Below are 19,522 nucleotides of genomic sequence, written 5' to 3' on the forward strand. Positions count from 1 at the left end.
TGATCTAATAAATACCTTCATCTAATTCGTCTGAATGGGTTTTGAATACTTATTTCCACATTCGCCCAAGGTTTTATGAATCTGAGTTTGGAAAAATTAACAGACACGGGGTACCCCAACTTTGCGTCATGCATCATTTTTGACTGGGGTTGTTACTTGACCTAACATAGAAATTGAAAGGTCAGGGAACCAGACTGATCAAATATTAACCACATTAATTGCGAAATCATATTCGCTACGTGATTTCAACAGTCCCAGACAGACAGTTATGAGTGTTGCGTCGCACGTGAAGCTACATGAATTTTTGGGTCCAATTCGGGCGGTGTTCACAGCCAACTAAAGCAAACTTCATAAAGTGAACCATTCAACGTCAAACATGACCAAAGGCCTTATATTGGTGCGAGTCATTCTCGCCCTCTGCACTATGGTGGGGCCGAGTGCCGCTCAAATCCAACCAGAGGTCACGGTGGAAGGTGGCAAACTGATCGGTACCACCGAGTTCTTTGAGGAGTCGGAGTTCTTGGAGAACAAGACCATCGACGTGTTCAAGGGTATACCGTTCGCCCAGCCGCCCGTGGGGCCGCTGCGTTTCAAGCCCCCGGTGACCAAAGAGCCCTGGGACGGGACGTACAACGCTACGTACTTCAGGGATTCTTGTGTTCAAGCTGGAGTGCTGAGCGATTTACTGCCAAATGTCAGTGAAGACTGCTTGTATCTGAACATCTATGCGCCAAGACCAGCAGTCGTAAGTGACGAAATCGTTAGTTTTTCTTTCTCATCAATAACACTCTGTGCTGAGGGTAGGCCTACACAAAATGTTGAGACTGAGTCAAAACCAACAGCATGTAACAACAACGTAACTAACAACATCGGCAACAGATTTTCATGACGTGACCTCTAGCTGTAGTAACATGTACACATGTTGAATGACATGGGAAATACCAATATTGACTTAACGTACAGTCTATTGTATATTGTTATTCATGTTCTTTTTAAGTAAGAGGACGCAAGGATGTCTAGTTTGGCCAAATCTGACTGAGAGATTTCCCGTATTCTGGCTTAATTAAAGCCACGCAGTCACTTTGTTTGTGTTACGTGAGAGCATGTGCTATAGCAGACACTCCGTATCAATGATGAAAAATTATAAAAAATTAAGCAAACGATTCTAAATCCTACACCCGTTTACAGGAAGGGAGCGCTGCCGTCATGGTCTGGATACACGGGGGTGGGTTCGTCGTAGGGTCCTCCGCACAGTACTATGTGCAGCCAATGGTCGCCTTTGGGGACGTCATAGTCGTCAGTATCAACTACCGATTGAACGTCTTTGGATTTATGACAACAGGTACGATCAGTTTAGTTTAAGGGGATTGCTATGTACGTTCCTATCCACCTTCTGCAAAAGCCCCCCCCTCCCTCTGTTGAAAAGAGTCATGCCGGTCGGGAGAGTCGGTTCGTGCACACAAAGCAGGCATCTTATAGTCGAATCAGTGAAAATGAAGTTCCTACCTTAAGCCTCCATTGCTAGGAAAATCTCGCCCTCTCGTGTCTAGCTTGGGGCCCTTAATGGAAGTAATTTCGGTTCACCCATTGAACAACCAGGATGTAACAATTACATTTGGGCATCAGTACTTTAATCCAGTCCATGAGAACAGCAGAAGCTAACTTTTTTATCGGGTATTTACAATAAGGTCTAACAACTGTGTATAGTGACGGAAACCCAAACTAGCATCCGATGTTTGCACGCAGTTTTCGGTGATTCCGTTGCCAGTAAATCTGACGGAGTCGTCAATGAAAGATATCAAGCATGCTCATTGGTCTGAAGCCATCAGTTGACTTTGTGCTGTTGGATGCAAGGCCGCTGATCGGTCAGCAACCCGCGGTCAAAAGTAGATTTTTTTCGCGCATTTAATCGCCGAACTAATTCAAAGCCTATCGCAGTTGTTTAGTGTACGAATGTCCAGTCGATGGTGTCCTTTTGCATGAGCTGATAGAATATGTATTGTCTCATGTTTGTCTTGTCTACCACTACAGGTGACGAGGTGGTACCGGGCAACGCAGGACTTCTTGACCAAGTATTTGCCCTTGATTGGATCAAGAGAAACATAGCAGGTCCGGTCACATTTTGCATTATGGAGATTCAAAGTTTTCTGAAAAAATCTACGTTTATTTGCACTGCCAGTTTTGAACACTGGGAAGAGAAAAAATCAATCATTTGTGAGGACATTGAAGTTTTAACACTGCCTGCGGTGAAAGATTTTTAAAAATAATTCTTTCATAGAAAACAATTTGAAGGAACGTGACCTCTTATATTATTTGCCAAGTTTATACCAAGTGACTCGAAAGGGAAATCAAATTTAAAATATAAGACCGCTCTTTTGAGCCAAACAAAGTCGTTACTGGCGCGGTCCGGATAGGTCCAGTATACACACGGCTCTGGCGTGGTCAACGTCTTCCATACGTTGCAAGCGGGAGACAACCCATCCGGTCCGTGGGTTGAACCCCCTACCTACATTTTTTCTAATCCTCCAAATAGCCTTTGGTGGGGACAGCGAACGGATTACCATCTTCGGTGAGAGTGCCGGGTCGGCCAGCGTCAGCTTCCTGGTTCTGTCACAGATGTCGCGGGGGCTATTCCAACAAGCCATAATGCAGGTGAGCATTTTCATTGAGACAATACCTTAATTTAGAACAAAATATTCCAGAATTTTTGGAAAATATATCAAGATGTCAAAATGCGTTATTTAGGCAAAGAAAGGTGGTGCTTGCATATTAGAACTAGCACAGCTCGGGCTGGGAAAATTTTAACGGCAGCTCAGTGCTGACTACAAAAATGAAACTGATTCTCTCGTGAAACCATTGGAAGCTTCGTTGGTGGAATTAGTTGATCAAAGTAATGACACTTCATTATTACGCCTTGCTTCTCAATTAGAGTGGCACTGCGTTTTCGCCGTGGGCGTATACGGGCGGGAAACGAGACCGGCTCCGACGGCAGGCCTTTGATATGGGGAAGAGACTCGGCTGCAGTGCACCGGACAGCGCCGCTTTGGTGGACTGTCTGAGACAGCAGGACGCGGTGGATGTTTTTAACGCATCACAACAGGTATTGTTCGAGTTCCATCAAATTACTGAAAGTTTAAAGAAATCAAGTCCATGAAAGTTTATTCAAAAGGCATTGCATAACAGAGCACTGGGTTTTGGAGGAATAAAAGGCAATTTAAAATTACGAAGCCAATAGAAGCGTCTGCAAGCTGTGGTTGCAAAGTGAGGATTGAATTTGAAGGGTGAAATACTGTGGTATCTTCCACCCGTACGACCGCAGGTAGGGACCGCCAATCCCGTGCCTCCGGTGGTAGTTGATGGGACCTTCCTGGACGACACGCCCGCCAACCTGTACGCCACCGGGCGGTACAACCACGCCCCAATTCTCCTTGGGACGACCAGAGACGAGGCAACTGTTTTTGTGTCAAGTAACCCAGCTTTTGGTCCAGGGGCGCAGGAGGAACCGCCCTACCTGACGAAGGAGGATTTCGACCGAGCCGTGTCCGCAGAAGTAGCCAATTATTTTTACGGTGAGACAGTCTTTAATGAAACCCTTACAAATTATCGCAAAACTTTTGAATCGACCACTTGGAAGAGAAACGAGCTGGAAACAATGACAAAGTGTTATCAAACAAATTTCTCATTAAGCCTATGCCTTTTAATAACCCACCACAGCTTTAAACGTAAGAACGCAAAAAGAATTGTCTTAAGTGGTTTACCCAACTGATCTTTTAGTCTAAAAAGCAACAGGCTTGTGGATTTACCAAAAACAATGCAAAAGCCATAATGATACAAAATGCAATAGGCTGCTCAGGATCACCGAGATTATTCCAGAAACCCAATTTTGAAGTTCACGCGCAAAGGATTTCTCGATTTGTCACCCCGGCAAGATTTGGTCCATACAAACGCAAAAGGACAAGGCGGGAAACATGTCGCACCCTTTCGATTTCGTCGGCGGACATAAACACATTTGCATTTTGTGTGTGTTTGCAGGTAACTCGGAGGCCTCCAATGCCCTACTCATGGATGCTATCAAACAACAGTACGTCGACTGGTCCCAGGCCGACAACCAAACCGCTAATTACCTCAAATCGTACGTAGAGTATCTCACCGATTCCGCCTTTGTCAGCGGAACCGACCAGGTGGCGCGCTACCACGCCCAAAGCGGCGACGACGTCTTCATGTACCAGATGACACGGGTAAATGACTTCATGTGGATTCCATCGTGGATGGGGGCGACCCACACAGCAGACCTCTGGTACGTGTTCGGCACGCCATTTTCGCCCCCCTTTCGGCCATACATGGATAAGTACCGCGACGACGTGGCGCTTTCTGTCAAGTTCATGGAATTCTGGACCACTTTTGCAAAGACTGGGTGAGTGGGGACCCCCTATTGTTCCTCTTTTGTTTGTACTTCAACTTTTTTAGAAGACCACCCATATGTTTTGTACACAGTTGTCAATCGGGGACCCTCTGTCAATCGGGGACCTTATTGTCCTCTATTGTTCAAGGTCCCCAAATGAATGCAGAAACAAACTCTTATATTCTTGTCATGGCATGTAAGATCGTTATATCCGCATAAGAAAAGAGGAAAATAAAACAACATTCGAAAAACGAAACTAAAATCTAAAAGATCGGACTGCACAGTGCTTCTAAACAAGACTTTTCCTATATGTTTTGATAGAAACCCCAGCCTCGATAGTCAGAGCTCACCGTCTGATCCTGACATGGGTTTCTGGCCCAAGTTTACTATCCCCCAGTTGAACTACAAAGAGCTCGACTTGAACCTCACGAACAAGAGAGCCCTCAAGAGCCAAGAATGCCACTTCTGGAACATCTTTTCAGTCCAGATCAGGACCATGCTGGGTAACTGATGACCTGAAAAGCTCATGTTTATTTAAAGGGCTTTAAAAATACGATCTCTCTAAAACGTAGCATTTTTTTTATGAATCAACCTTCAAACTTTACAATTCGTCCATATAACCCATGCACAGGCACTGATAACATTTTATAAGTGCCATAATGTGACATATATAGAAAAGTAATGGAAAAGATTTGCTCTTGGGTTTTAGCCCCCAAGTTTTTTTCGCAGAACCAGGACAGGTTATCCATTTTACACGCATAATCTAGCAGCCGATTGTAAAAATCATCCTTACTTTGCTGTGTGTGCCAAACTATTATTTAGGTAAAAGAAGGATGTTCCTGGTATGGCATGATTTCGCTTTGCTTGATAAAGAAAGGACAATTTCGAAATTCCCCTTTCGGGCGTTGATGTATTTGAAAGGATATTTCTTTCTCTATTTCTTTGACCAGCTGACCAGGATACTGTCGAACTGGAATGGAAAGACGCTTTCTACCGTTGGAAGTACACGGACATGGAAGACTGGAAGACGCAGTTCACCAAATACAAAGAGGAACTGTAAAACTCCTCCTGCCTGATAATTCCTAGTATAGAACCCCCCTACACAAATTTGCCGAATGAATTGCTGCATTTTAGCAAGTACATGGGTCGTGAGCTTTTCAAATGGATATTACACAAAACAGTGGCTTAATATAACTGCATGTACTATCTGGATTTACTGTTTACCTTGGGCAAAGCCGCAGAAATGGAACAAGGTTAATGCTGAGTCAATTCAGCTGAGTGAATATCCGAATATTTGACCTTCCATCGCTCAAATATTCAGTTTTATCAAATTCCCAGAAAAGCAGATGAAACAAATATTTAAAAGTAACGTTTTGGCTGCACTATGTTGGCAAGCATTCAGCTGCCTTATGTTTACTCAGACATCATGAAATATACTTCTAGAGTCCAACTTTGAAACCTAGTAGTTAGATTTTCCCCATTTTTATTTCATTGGTGTTCATTTTTGAGTATTCCATTTCAAAAAATAACATTTGAATATCAACGAAGGATCGAATATCCAAATATTCGAATAACTGACACAGCCCTGTTTGAAATATGCAATACTTAATGTGATATTATTTTTATTTTATACAGCGTAGTAGAAATGGCAACAGTTTTGTAAAAAACAATATAGATATGAAATGTAATCAGTGCTGAGGTTTTCTTCTATATTTCATAAACAAAAAAATCAAATCGATTTAATTTCTAACGCGAGGCTTGAAAACACATAACCAATTCCTGCCCTTCTCTAATAACCCCCCCCCAAAAAAAAAAAACGCGGTTACACGCTCTAAGACGTGCATGGTGTTGCCGGACCATGAACCTGCATACAATCCTATTACAAAACTTACAATATAAACAAAAAAATCCAGTTAAAAATCTAGTCAAGTTTGTAAGTACATTGCGTTCTTATCTCCTTATTCTTTATAATTTTCAAACCTTTTATCTTTCGATACGTCTTTTTCAATTCTTTTTGGCGTTGTACGGTATTTCATCTACCAGACGTTCCCTCTTGGCTAAATATTTTCTCTCTTGCGCTGTTATTATTGTTATAAATATGTCGATTTTCGATAATGTAATTATTTTCTCAGTGTCCTTTTCTATTACTTGTAATCTTAAATGACTGCTGTTTGGAATCAGAATCGTTCGTTGGGCTATCGCGCGCGTTAACAGCAGCTTTAGAAGCAGGGCTGGGATAGTGACAACATAAAAATACTTCAAAAGTGAGCCCCTTTCAGCCCTATTTCTAGAGCAAGTTCGAAGCTGGTAGGTGCGAACTTTTAAAAAGAAAATGACTTTGCTCGCACAGTGTGGACGTTGTAGTCCACGCTACATCTAGTAAACCCGTCAGGCTTTTCCTCATGCCTCCAAATTTTCCTTTAGCCGTACAGACAGCATCTAATCAATATCGGGCCCAATGCGCTGTTCACACAAGTTTCACATATCGTTTCTACCGTTCATGTTGCCGATTTGTAGCAAATCCTCCAGTGGTTTTCTTTCTGACTTGACATGCAAGCTCGCTGATATCGTCTGCAATAGCGGTGGTACAGAAATGCACTGTCTGTTCACCTTCCGTGAGAAGTTAGTTTGCACTAATCGACCTCAGATCGACCTCAGTGATAAGCGATTCTCTTCATGTACTTGGCTTATCTTTGGACCGCTCAAAGGACTTTGACATGAAGACTACATTATCATGACTGGTAACTGACTAGCTGAACTTGAAATAACAAGACTTTCCTAAAGGAGTAGTTGACCAATCCTCGCGAAAAGAAGCAGTAATTAGGTTGAATTGTACAATGAGTTGAACGCGTACACTCTTGTATCAACGAGCAGGTTTGATTTGCAACCCTTCTGAATTAATTACTTTTGTACCTTACGTGCGAAAACCAATTAGAGCTTTCCACAGCAGTGAGTACAGATCACTTGATGAACTGTTGACGGACAACTGTATGCACATTTTCACAGCGACAATAGTGCTAATCACCTTTTTAATTTTGTGATCACATACAAAATATAATTACGTTATAAGTAAACCAGTTAATAAACCAAGGCAGGCAGAAGAAAGAAGAGAGACTGCCGTGGTACGAAGGTCAGTTATTACCGATAGAAAAACAGCGGGGAGTCATTTATCTGCACTTCAAACACCCAAGCGTTGCCTGATGACGAGTGTTTGTTTAAAGGGTGTGGTGTAAATAGTTATTTCTGTTTTTGTTATTCAACGTGTGTCACAGTGACAATATTAGAACCTTGTTGGATTCAACGTGGTCAGGGTTGGGTGGCCGAAAGTGCCCGTTTTTAAGCGCCATTCTACAATTTCTTGAGGTTGTTCAATTTTTGGAGTAACTGGAAAAAGCCTTCATGTTGCATGAAATGAGATCTGATTTTAATACCTTCATCTAATTCGTCTTAATAAGTTTTGAATATACTTACTTCCACGTTCACTCAAGGTCTAATGAATAATTTATGAGGCTTAAAATTGCACAAAACTCTATGGAAGCTGGCTGCGGCTACTACCATACACTCGCGTGTAATTTGTAGCCACAGCAAAGTAATCCAAACATGGCCTGAAGTTGCAATGAAAAACTAAGGGACAAGAGGTACCCCCAAATTGTTGACCGAGGTTGTTACTTGACCAAACACAGACAATGAAAGGTCAGGGAACCAGACCAATAAAATATTAACCAACTTAGGTGCGTTGTCATCTTTTTTATACTTGACAGTGCAAAACTCGGGGACAGACAGTCACGAGTGATACGTGAAATATTGGCTCTAATTTGGGGCAACTAAACCAAACTTCATAATTAAAGTGAACCGTTTAACGTCAAACATGCGTAAAGACCATACTTTAGTGCGAGTCATTCTCGCTGTCTGCTCATTGGTGGGGCTGGGTGCCGCTCAAATCCAACCAGAGGTCACGGTGGAAGGTGGCAAACTGATCGGTACCACCGAGTTCTTTGAGGAGTCGGAGTTCTTGGAGAACAAGACCATCGACGTGTTCAAGGGTATACCGTTCGCCCAGCCACCCGTGGGGCCGCTGCGTTTCAAGCCCCCGGTGACCAAAGAACCCTGGGACGGGACCTACAACGCCACGTACTTCAGGGATTCTTGTGTTCAAGGCGTAGTTCCAGGCGATTCCGTACCTCCGCTACCAAGTGTCGATGAAGACTGCTTGTATCTGAACATCTATGCACCAAGACCAGCAGTCGTAAGTGACATATCGTTATGGTTTCTTTCTCGACGATGACACACTCCGCTGACACACTCAAAATGTTGAGGCAACAGAAGGCAACAACATCGGCAACCCAGCTGTCGTTTACTTATTTCAGATTCAGTCAGTCTAGGGGCATATTTCTAGGGGCATATTTTAAAAGACATAGAAATCGATAGGCTATTGTGTATTTCCATCCATGCTCTTTTGACATGAGTAGCAAGAGGATTGGGACAAGGGCTGAAACAAGAAAAGTTTAAATCTGATGTGGTGCACACTGACTAACAGATTTCGAGTATTCTGTCTCGAGCCGAGTAATCATTTTGTTTGTGTTACGTGAGCATGTGCTCCAACAGCAGACGCTTTGTATCAATAATATAAAAATTAAGCGAGCAATTGTCAATTTGTCTACCTGTTTACAGGAAGGAGGCGCTGCCGTTATGGTCTGGATACACGGGGGTGGGTTCGTCTTTGGGTCCTCCGTACAATACTACATACAGCCAATGGTCGCCTTTGGGGACGTCATAGTCGTCAGTATCAACTACCGATTGAACGTCTTTGGATTTATGACAACAGGTATTTACAAACGATCGTCTTTGTTGAAGGTGACTGGTGATAGTAGTAATTTCAGTTCGCCCATTGCACAGCCCCAATAGAGAGATTTCACGACTTTGTGCTGACGGATGCACGACCGCTGTCAAAAACAGTTTTTACGCTGTGAATCGTCGAACTTCAAAGCATATCACAGTTGCTCAGTGTGCAAAACGGCTAGCCCATAGCTATGTCTGTTTCCATGAGCTGACAGAATATGTATTGTCTCGTTTTTTTTTTTCTCATCTAACACTACAGGTGATGATGTGGTACCGGGCAACGCAGGACTTCTTGACCAAGTATTTGCTCTTGAGTGGATCAAGAAGAACATAGCAGGTCCGGTCACATTTTGTATTGTCCGGATTTAAAGTTTTCTACAAATTTCTCATTTGTTCTGCACTGCCTGTTGGGTCAAAACATTTCATTTTGACGACCTTGAATTTTGAACACTGGCTGCAGTTAAAGATTTCAAAAGATTAATATGTTCTTTGACACAAATTTGAAGAAATGTGACCTTTGGCATTATTTACCAAGTCTATACCAAAAGTGGGCTGGAAGGAAAATCAAATTTAAAATACAGGACTGCTAATTTCAGCCAAACAACATCGTTACTGGTGCGGTCCAGAGCTGTGGCGCGATCACAGTCTTCCCTGCGTTAGAAGCGGGAGACAACACCCACAATATTTTCGTGTCCTTCAACAGCCTTTGGTGGGGACAGCGAACGGATTACCATCTTCGGTGAGAGTGCCGGGTCGGCCAGCGTCAGCCTCCTGGTGCTGTCACAGATGTCGCGGGGGCTATTCCAACAAGCCATCATGCAGGTGGGTTTTCTTTCACTGAGACAATCCCGGATTCATTTCGGTGTTGGGACTGAAGGTGAGGTTGATCTCGCTAACAGACTCTCCCACGTCACTGCTTCGTACAAGTGCTTATAAGGCTGGCCAGTAGTCTCTTTCTCAAGCCAACTTCAAGAAAGGAACGTGTTCGAAATCCAACCGAGAACAGTATATCTCACCTTTTTTCAATAGTCATTATATTTTAATTTAGAACTATTCCTGAAGTTTTGGAAAATAGATCGAGTTGCCAAAAGGCGTTACAGCCAAAGAAGGGTGGTACTTATGGTTCTGATAAGAACTCAGCATAGCTTGGGCTGAGAAAATTGTAAATAAATTTTAGTGTTGACCACAAAAATGAAACTGTTTCTCTCGTGCAACAACTGGAAGCTTCGATTCATTGGTGTAACTACGTAACGAATTGGCATCTCATTGTAACGTCTTGCTTGTCGATTAGAGTGGCACCGCGTATTCTCCGTGGGCGTTTACGGACGGGAAACGGGACCGGCTCCGACGGCAGGCCTTTGATATGGGGAAGAGACTCGGCTGCAGTGCACCGGACAGCGCCGCTTTGGTGGACTGTCTGAGACAGCAGGACGCGATGGCTGTTTTGAACGCATCACAAGAGGTATCGTTCAAGTTCGAAGAATTTTCACTGCAAAAAAGGTGGTGCTAAAACAACACCTTTGGTGTTATCAGATGACAACACCAAACTGTGTTACTTTAACAACGCTGGTTTACTTTATACACCTACAATTATTTCAGTACAGTGGAGGGTGTTAAAGTAACACCAACAGTGCTGAATCAACCTCTAAAATGTTAACACCTGTGAAAAGTGTTTGCATGGTCCTTTGGTGACACCGATGTAACAGTCGTTAAAACTTTCAGGTGTGGGCAACAAATGTCTCGCCTCCTGTGGTAGTAGATGGGACCTTCCTGGACGACACACCCGCCAACCTGTACGCAACAGGGCGGTACAACCACGCCCCAATTCTCCTCGGGACGACCAGAGACGAGGGAACGCTTTTCGTGTCAATTAACGCATTTTTTGGTCCAGGGGCGCAGGAGGAACCGCCCTTCCTGACGAAGGAGGATTTCGATCGAGCCCTGTCCGCAGAAGTAGCCAATTATTTTTACGGTGAGAAAGTCTTTAATGAAACCCTTATAAATTATCGCGAAACTTTTGAATGGGCCTCGCAGTGACCGCTTGGAAGAGAAACGAGCTGGAAACAAGGACAAAGCGTAATCAAATAAATTTCTCATCGAGCCTCTGCTTTTTGATAACCCACCACAGCTTTAAACGTAAGAACGCAAAAAGAATTGTCCTAAGTGGTTTAACCAACTGATCTTTCAGTCTAAGAAGCAACAGGCTTGTGGATTTACCAAAAACAATGCAAAAGCCATAATGATACTTACAGTATATTCTCATATTATTGTGTTGACAAGATTTCTGTTGTTTTAACTATGTTGACCTTTGACCTTTCTACCCAAAATGCAATAGGCTGCTCAGGATCACCGGGAGCATTCCAGAAACCCAATTTTGAACTTCACGCGCAAAGGATTTCTCGATTTGTCACCCCGGCAAGATTTGGTCCATACAAACGCAAAAGGACAAGGCGGGAAACATGTCACACCCTTTCGATTTCGTCGGCGGACATAAACACATTTGCATTTTGTGTGTGTTTGCAGGTAACTCGGAGGCCTCCAATGCCCTACTCATGGATGCTATCAAACAACAGTACGTCGACTGGTCCCAGGCTGACAACCAAACCGCCAATTATCTCAAATCGTACGTGGAGTATTTCGGCGATTCCGCTTTTGTTAGTGGAACTGACCAGGTGGCGCGTGACCACGCCCAAAGTGGCGACGACGTCTTCATGTACCAGATGACACGGGTAAATGAGTTCGAGTCGACTCCCCCGTGGATGGGGGCGACCCACGGGGCAGACCTCTGGTACGTGTTTGGCATGCCATTTTCGCCCCCCTTTCGGCCATACATGGATCAGTACCGCGACGACGTGGCACTTTCTGTCAAGTTCATGGAATTCTGGACCACGTTTGCAAAGACTGGGTGAGTATGAAGATCCTCCCCCCTTCACACACGCACTTACCAGAACTGCAAAAGAGATCGGTGCGTCACATTACATAGAATCAGTAGCGTAAATCTGTACTAGAAAATTTGGGGTGGGCGGGATAGGGAAAAGTGAGGGATGGCTTGCCCAGCCATGAAATTTGGAAAGCGGGGGGGGACACCAAATAATTACTTAAACTATAATTATAGGGGCGATGTTTATGATAAAGATGCCATCATCGTTTTATGCAACAGGGGCTCAAAGAAAAGTATGTAATACATCTCGAGAAAAATGTCTTTGGCGAATGGAAAGGAATCAGGTAAAATGTAATTTCCAGGCCTCTTTTTTTTCCTAGGAGACTGTCTTGCCGGTCTGCAATTGGTGATTACGCCCTCATTCAATCCACAGACAATTAAACACCCAGGAAAATAAAACAAATTCGAAAAACAAATGCCTCTAAAAAATTACCGACTTTTGGTCTATTTTTTTTTAATAGAAACCCCAGCCTCGGCAGTCAAAACTCACCCTCTGATCCCGGCCTGGGTTTCTGGCCCAAGTTTACTATCCCCGAGTTGGAATACAAAGAGCTTGACTTGAACCTCACGAACAAGAGAGCCCTCAAGAGCCGAGAATGCCACTTCTGGAACACGTTTGTATTCCAACTCAGGACAATGATGGGTATGACCGATCGTTTTTATGCATAAAAGTACATTTTATATGTTTATTTAACATCGCTTCCCATTTCAAAGTCAGGCTGGGAAATACGTAAACCCCCACACTATTATGAATCTCGCTGACCTTGCTTGAAAAGGGAATATTCCAAACACGATTCCCCGAAACGTGCAGGTATCCACCCTAAGGATAAGCACCCATTCATCGGTTAAACAGAACCATTTTGGTCGGGAGTGTTCATTTGGTTGGTAGCAATGCGATCATTGCAAGGCTTGCGTTTCATATTCATTCGTGCAGCAGCGCGATGCGCAGTTTAATACTACCAAAGGAGCCGCGCCATTGCTAGGAAAAGTGCGCCCTCTCTTGGTCCAGCTCGGTGCCCATTACGAATCAACAAACTTTGTCATTTGTTTCCCGCGCGATGAGGACTTGGACTGTTGAACGGTTGAACCGTAGTCTGGATGCCAGAACATGAGATCCCGATATGTTATTTTTAACCTTTAAGTCCCAAAATGCGACCAAAATGAGAAAATTCCTTCAATTTCCTATCATTTGAACAAATTAAAGGCACCGGCATTTTAAAACAGGTACTATCCGTTTTCTGGGCGAGAGTGAGGATTTTACAGACGAGAAGCTTAAAAAGTTTTAAGAGAAAATTCCCATTTTGGAAACTTTTCCCTTAAGAAAGACCACCGAACAATATTCATTCCACCGGATACGTACATACATGTATATATTGTTGACAAGCGTACAAAACTTATGTGGAACAAATGTGAAAAATGTGAAGCAATTATTGTCTTGCCATTTGAAAGAACTCGCGCTAATTTTAAGATGTACCCCATTGTCAAAATATGGTTGCAAACCACACACTTGGACAGGATAAGTTGATCGATCTCAAGGACAAGCGTACGTGTGGTCACGTGGCACTTTGAGGTCTTCCGATACGTGAAAAATTATGAATGGTCTTTCGCCAAGCGTTTTATCTTTCCTTAGTGTCTAGACACTTTTATCATGAGCAGGGCCTTATTCATCTGCCTGTTTTGGTCTAGTCTGGTGTGGACTGGTGTTGTCTGGTTTATTTCCTGTTGCATTGTATGATATATTTTAAAATGTTTTCTCTATTCTATTGGCCAGCTGATGCAGACGATGCAGGACTTGAGTGGAAGCAATCTTTCTACAACTGGAAGTACACGGACATGGCGGAGTGGAGGGCTCAGTTCGCCAAATACAAGGAGGAGCTGTAGCGTCAACGTCATCATAATTTTTTTCCCACCCAGGGCCCCTTATTCAAGTTTCTTTTGACTATTACGTTAGATTTAATAATAAAAAAGAGAAGTTGATTACACAGCAAAGAAAAAAGGCCCATTTAAGACTGAATTTAGCAGACTTTCCGTGAGAGGTACCGTTTCTAAGGCATAAAATAGTTTTTAAATCGTCTTTCAAATACATGTATATAAATGATGGTTTCCCCCCGTTCATTTTCATCTTGTAAACACGGAAGTGGCAAAGCAAGAGAATTAAATTGAGTACATTCCTAGAGTTATTAGAAATTGCAAAACGGGTAGTTTTGTTATCCAAAAGCATATCAATGTTCAGGGTATTTTTAAGCCAATCAGATTTTTAAAAAGAGGTGGATATCTCACAAGTACAAAGGAGATGAATCGAAGTTTCACACCCAGCTTGACAAAAAGAGCACAAGTCATCTCTTTTACCAATTTTAATTAAAACAAGAGCTAACAGCCAAGTTTCTGTAACTCTGTATTGAAACCATCGCAATTTATTGGGCTAAATTGGGCTTTATTTATAAGGGCTAAAGAACCTGGAAAGTCTAAAAAACCCGGAAAATATAAATTTGAATAAACTAAAGTGCTGATTCTTGGTATGTAGCTGTTAATAATTATGAGGCGTTTGGGAATACCACTGTAGTGAGCTCATAGTCAGTGTTTTTTTTTTAATTGAAAATGTTTTTTCGGCAGTTCCTCTATTATTTCTTCGGTAATTCCTCTATTAGAGGTCAAATCTTTCTGATTCATTTAATTTAGGGGTCTATTAGTAGTTGACTCAAAGGACCGACAGGAAAACCAGACATGCAATACTTCACGCAGATCAGAATTGTGATCAGTGAACTGACGCTCGTCAGAACCTGCCTAATAGATGGCGCAAACCAGATTTGAGCTCACTGGTCGCGATCGACTCTGAAACAAATAGACCAGAACTATGAAAAAAGACATTACTGTGAGAACCAACACACCCATACATGTACTCCATTTGTCTGCACTACACTTCCTGGTTCAAATTTCAGAGATATTAATGCTCAGGGGCTTCGAAAACAAATATGACGGCCCATGAAGAGACCGCGTATGCCGTCAACCGTAAAAGAGCAGGATTACCTCTAATTCTTTTGTAAGCGGTAAGATCCTTTTGATTTAATTTTTGTAATGGAGCACAATTAACTTTGAGCTCAAATTTATCTCCATATTGATTAGTTCTCTAATTCATCCATAGCTGGTTACAGACAAGGCACTTCATACGATTGTGCAACTAAGTTCATGCAACTGTGAAAGATTAAAATTGTCTAGTTAGTGAAAGTTTTGTGGTAGAATTTTATCTCTTTTTTATTTGCAGTTACATTTTACCTGGTTTTCGTATGTTTCATTAGACAAATTGCTATTCCTTCTGACCGAAGATTACCCTTTTTAGCCTTAAGAAAAACGTTTTCCACGGTTTCATTATTAGACACATTTTCTGAAATACCCTTTCGGTTCTTTTATATATTGTTATCCAGTGGCTTATGTTTGAATTACGGTTTGTAGAAACGGCGATAATATTTCCCAGTTACCGACTTAACCGTAAAATTTCAGGCCTGCCTTTCTTGGGCAAATTGGACTGCTTTTTTTTTCGCTGGTGAGTTCAGTTGGAGTGGGTCGGTGGTGGTTGACATGATTTTGGTTGCCGTACGTTTGTTTTCAGGTGCTCGAATAACCAAAGCGAATTATTTCTTGAATGATCGTGAAAATTTGGATGTTTTGTCTGTCCTTTGGGCGATCAGGCTGTCTTTTAGTTTGCTTGCTTGTTTATCGTACGGTCATACTGTGGATGGGGGATTGTTGGGGGTGACTTGTCGGCCATCGAATGAAATTTGAAAACGGGGTTGGGTGGGGAGAGACCATAGGACACTATTGGGGGCGGTGTTCATGGTACAGATTTTAAAAATATATATACATTCCTGCAGAAGATCTTGCACCAGAATGGCATATTTATAGCTTTGAAATTTTTCTCCCTTTTTGAGTGCTATTGAATGCATTCTGGTTGCTGAGGAGTTCGAAAAGTTCTTCTCAATCGACTCTAATTTTTTTCTCACCGCGAAATACTTTGGGGGGGGGGGTTCAATAGACCGTTCCCCACCCAAAAAGATTAAGGGATATAAACCCCCGGACTCACGCCCACATAGCCAATAACGCACAAAATTGCCACTTTCATTTACATGATGAACGTGTAACTTTTGTTAATAAAAGGGAATGATTAAACGAAACTGAAATCAAAAGAACCAATTAAAAATAACATTTTTAACTTCCTGATGAAGTCTGGAGAAAACGAGCGCGGTGGCGCTGGATGCCTAAGCTTTCAGCATGTAACGTCCAGCAACTGGTCCCCACAGTGGTCCGCCAAGGTAATACAGCGCCATCGTCGGCCATCACAAGAAGGGTAGGCTGATTGCCAACGCGAACATTACCGATCGACCAACAGCTGCCAGCGCTGTCGCGCGCAGTGCCCCCCAAAAAACAGCCCGATCATCGCACTGTGGACGCCAACATCGGCCCGCTACGTGTAATAGTTGCAAGCTGGGCCTACTTAGGCCAGGTAAGTTACAGTAGCTCCATGGTTACAGCATGTTCATTTGGGTAGCTGAAATTATTCGGTCTGTTTTTAAGCAGCTCTGCGTAGCGTACGTCCGGCCTCTCCTCCAGATCAGACAGCGCGCGTCGCACCCATGACATCAATCACTTTGACTTAAGCCTTGCCGGATGACGTCCACCGCACTGTGACGGTGATATGTACCGGTGAGTGTACGGCGAATTACATGTACCGGACGTAGGCGTAACTGTACCGCATACTAGACCAGCTTTGTAACCGCGTACCTGACTGAGAAATCCAGGGAGGCTGTCTGACTGTAGTCCAGCCCACCACACATATTTTAACAATCTCAGTCAAGATTAATGAATTTCCACGAACTTCATGAATAAGGAATCGTTGTAAACGTGGTCAAGTCCTCGTAGAAAAATGTGGTAGGCAGTGCATGGTAAGGGCTTCTTCAGGCTACAGGCTGTTTACAAACATAGCCTAACAAGCTAGATAAATGTATATTCTCAAGGGTACTACCTCCATGGTACGTCTTACTCTGTAAGGTGAAAAGGTGAGTATTCAATTAAAAAAAAAACCTGGCACTGCTAAGTGTAAATGAGAGAGAATGAGAAAGTTAGACTCAGAAATTAAAGTTACATGTATGATATAGGATATGGTAAAATAACACATGTCCATGTATGTTAAATTCTTCCCCCGTTGGAATATCCTCGCGTACATGTTTATGTCAGCAGATAGTAGGAGTGTCAACTTACAAGTGAGGAAAACCAATACTGCCTAGGGTAACTGTGCGAGTAAGATTTTAACCACAAATACATGTACCTCCTTTTAAACTCAAGAAAGCATGACCATGTACATGTACATCATGTACTTGGTTTGCGGCATATGGGGCATATCCGGGATTCTCACAAAATGGCAGGAAAACAACGACCTTGGTACACCTTGGTACACGTGCACCAGCCAGTCCAAGGATCGGGTCACACAATCTCTTTTTAGGTACACGTGTGCTTGTTGCAGTTGTTTTCATTGGCATGGTGTGGATGTACATGTACCTGCAATGTTGTGAATTAAACTTCTGGATGTCCTTGCTGCCCCATAATTAACCGGTGACCAGAGGTCTGCACTTTGTACATGTACATTCGAGCCTTGTTAAGAAGAGCACTGCTAATATAAGATTCTGCTTTAATTAACAAGGAAATCTTGGGGTCCCAATTATTTGTCTTTCATTGCTTTTCTTCCTCGTAATACAAGGTTCCTGTTACAACAAGGAAAGTATGCAAGTCTAGAAGACCTCTTACTAATGAGGTTTGATTGCATATTGGCGGAAGGCCCAGTTTGTCATCAAAAGCCAATTAACCTAACGCCTACAATTAGCTATCACTCATTTACATGTGCGAGCATTCTCCTATCACAGCATCTGTTGAATATCACACGGCATTCTGAACCATGGAAGAAATTCCAAACACTTGTGATCCACCAGCACGTGTGCCTGTTTTTATGCAGTGTACTGACAGATGTGAAACCAGATGCCTGGCCAGGCTCGTTCTCATGCTTGGCTTGGCCTAACCTTGCTGTGTTTGATTCAGGCATACTGCATGTCTACCGTATCTCCACACAAGTGATACATGCTGTCCATACATGTATACATCCTTGGTGTGAAAAGGTGTCTCAGAAGTCTACCTGTATGACAACTTCTGATGCGTAGGTATGCCAGCTGTACATATGCAGTGGACGTTTTGAGAGTGCGCATGTAATGCGCCATTGTACACACATGCAGCTTCTAGTAAAGTGGCGCCAGTGGCCTATCCAAGGGGAGGGGGGGAGACTTGCCTCCCCCCACCTCTTGACTGATTTTGGGTAAGGCCTTTGATATTTTTTTGCCCCTAACATCATGTTGAATAAGTCCCACATCACATTTGGTTTTGAATTCCTCCCCTCCCCAACTCCAAAAGCTGGATACGCTGCCGAGTAGAGCCTTACACAAATACTCACATACATGTACAGTATGTGGGAGGCTCATGTTCCAAGCTGTCTCAGGAATGTGGCTAGCTAGCAAACAGCGATAGGCCACTGATAACATTGAGTGTACGGTACACTGGGACGACTCCACCAATCTTTCTGAATTTGTGAACAGAAATTGGGTAGTTTCAGCCAGAGTGGCCTTGCATTGGCTCCATCGTGGTTCACAAAATCTCAGAAATCTCAAGTGTGATATAAACTCGGTACAAAGTTTTCATGGTCAACGGTAGAGGGTAGAGATTTATCCACTCAAGCAGTAGTCCAATCGTGTGCTGTCTTTTACATAGTGTCGCTAACAGTACATTTGCCAGCAGTGTGTCTCGTCTAGTCACCGGTCTACCTATCCAGAAGTTACCGGTATAAAGGCAAAAACAGATTTGGACCTGTAGGTAGTTTTTACTCGTTCAATATTTTCAAGCCCCCGTTTATCGTCAACACTGGTAAACAAGGCTTCAAATGTCCTTCTGAACTATTTGAACTGGTGGCAGTGGAATATGGCCATTTTTCAGAGGAGGGGGGGACAGTTGTCAGACCATCCGGTGTAATCCATTAATATGCCGATCCATTGAGCCCTACCCCATTATGGGACATGCATACACACCCCCCCTCTTGCTGCCAGTGAATATGGTCAATAAAGTACCATGGTGTGACAGGTTTCAAAACCCTTTCTTGCTTGAGGACAGGCAGATTGTCGTTTTTCAACCTTGGCTGGGAAGGGATGGGTCGATATTCTAATCCTTCCATGAAACCCCGTTTGCGAGAAATTGCTTTTTCGTGATGTGTGAAAAGACTAGGTAACAGTTATGTGTCGTTCCTCACAGGC

At 43.1% G+C, this 19,522-nt stretch overlaps 2 protein-coding genes across 2 annotated transcripts; both read left to right on the plus strand.

The window, feature by feature from the left end:
• Positions 1 to 241: 241 nt before the first annotated feature.
• On the plus strand, positions 242 to 6,522 carry LOC147797127 (cholinesterase-like). The gene is made up of 9 exons (XM_087143829.1): positions 242 to 745; positions 1,189 to 1,342; positions 2,032 to 2,109; positions 2,534 to 2,652; positions 2,930 to 3,100; positions 3,320 to 3,569; positions 4,033 to 4,414; positions 4,724 to 4,905; positions 5,353 to 6,522. Exons 1-9 carry the CDS (start codon positions 377 to 379, stop codon positions 5,460 to 5,462), a joined length of 1,815 nt encoding a protein of 604 aa, XP_086999955.1. The 5' UTR covers positions 242 to 376; the 3' UTR covers positions 5,463 to 6,522.
• Positions 6,523 to 6,660: 138 nt separating this feature from the next.
• LOC147797128 (cholinesterase-like) lies at positions 6,661 to 15,407 on the plus strand. Its single transcript, XM_087143824.1, has 9 exons — positions 6,661 to 8,648; positions 9,074 to 9,227; positions 9,501 to 9,578; positions 9,945 to 10,063; positions 10,533 to 10,703; positions 10,964 to 11,213; positions 11,765 to 12,146; positions 12,644 to 12,825; positions 13,954 to 15,407. Exons 1-9 carry the CDS (start codon positions 8,271 to 8,273, stop codon positions 14,061 to 14,063), a joined length of 1,824 nt encoding a protein of 607 aa, XP_086999950.1. The 5' UTR covers positions 6,661 to 8,270; the 3' UTR covers positions 14,064 to 15,407.
• Positions 15,408 to 19,522: the final 4,115 nt, after the last annotated feature.

This window comes from Acanthaster planci, linkage group LG12, assembly GCF_054643075.1.
Source record: "Acanthaster planci isolate LZ-2023a linkage group LG12, COTS_SCS, whole genome shotgun sequence".
In the NCBI taxonomy this organism is placed as follows: domain Eukaryota; kingdom Metazoa; phylum Echinodermata; class Asteroidea; order Valvatida; family Acanthasteridae; genus Acanthaster; species Acanthaster planci.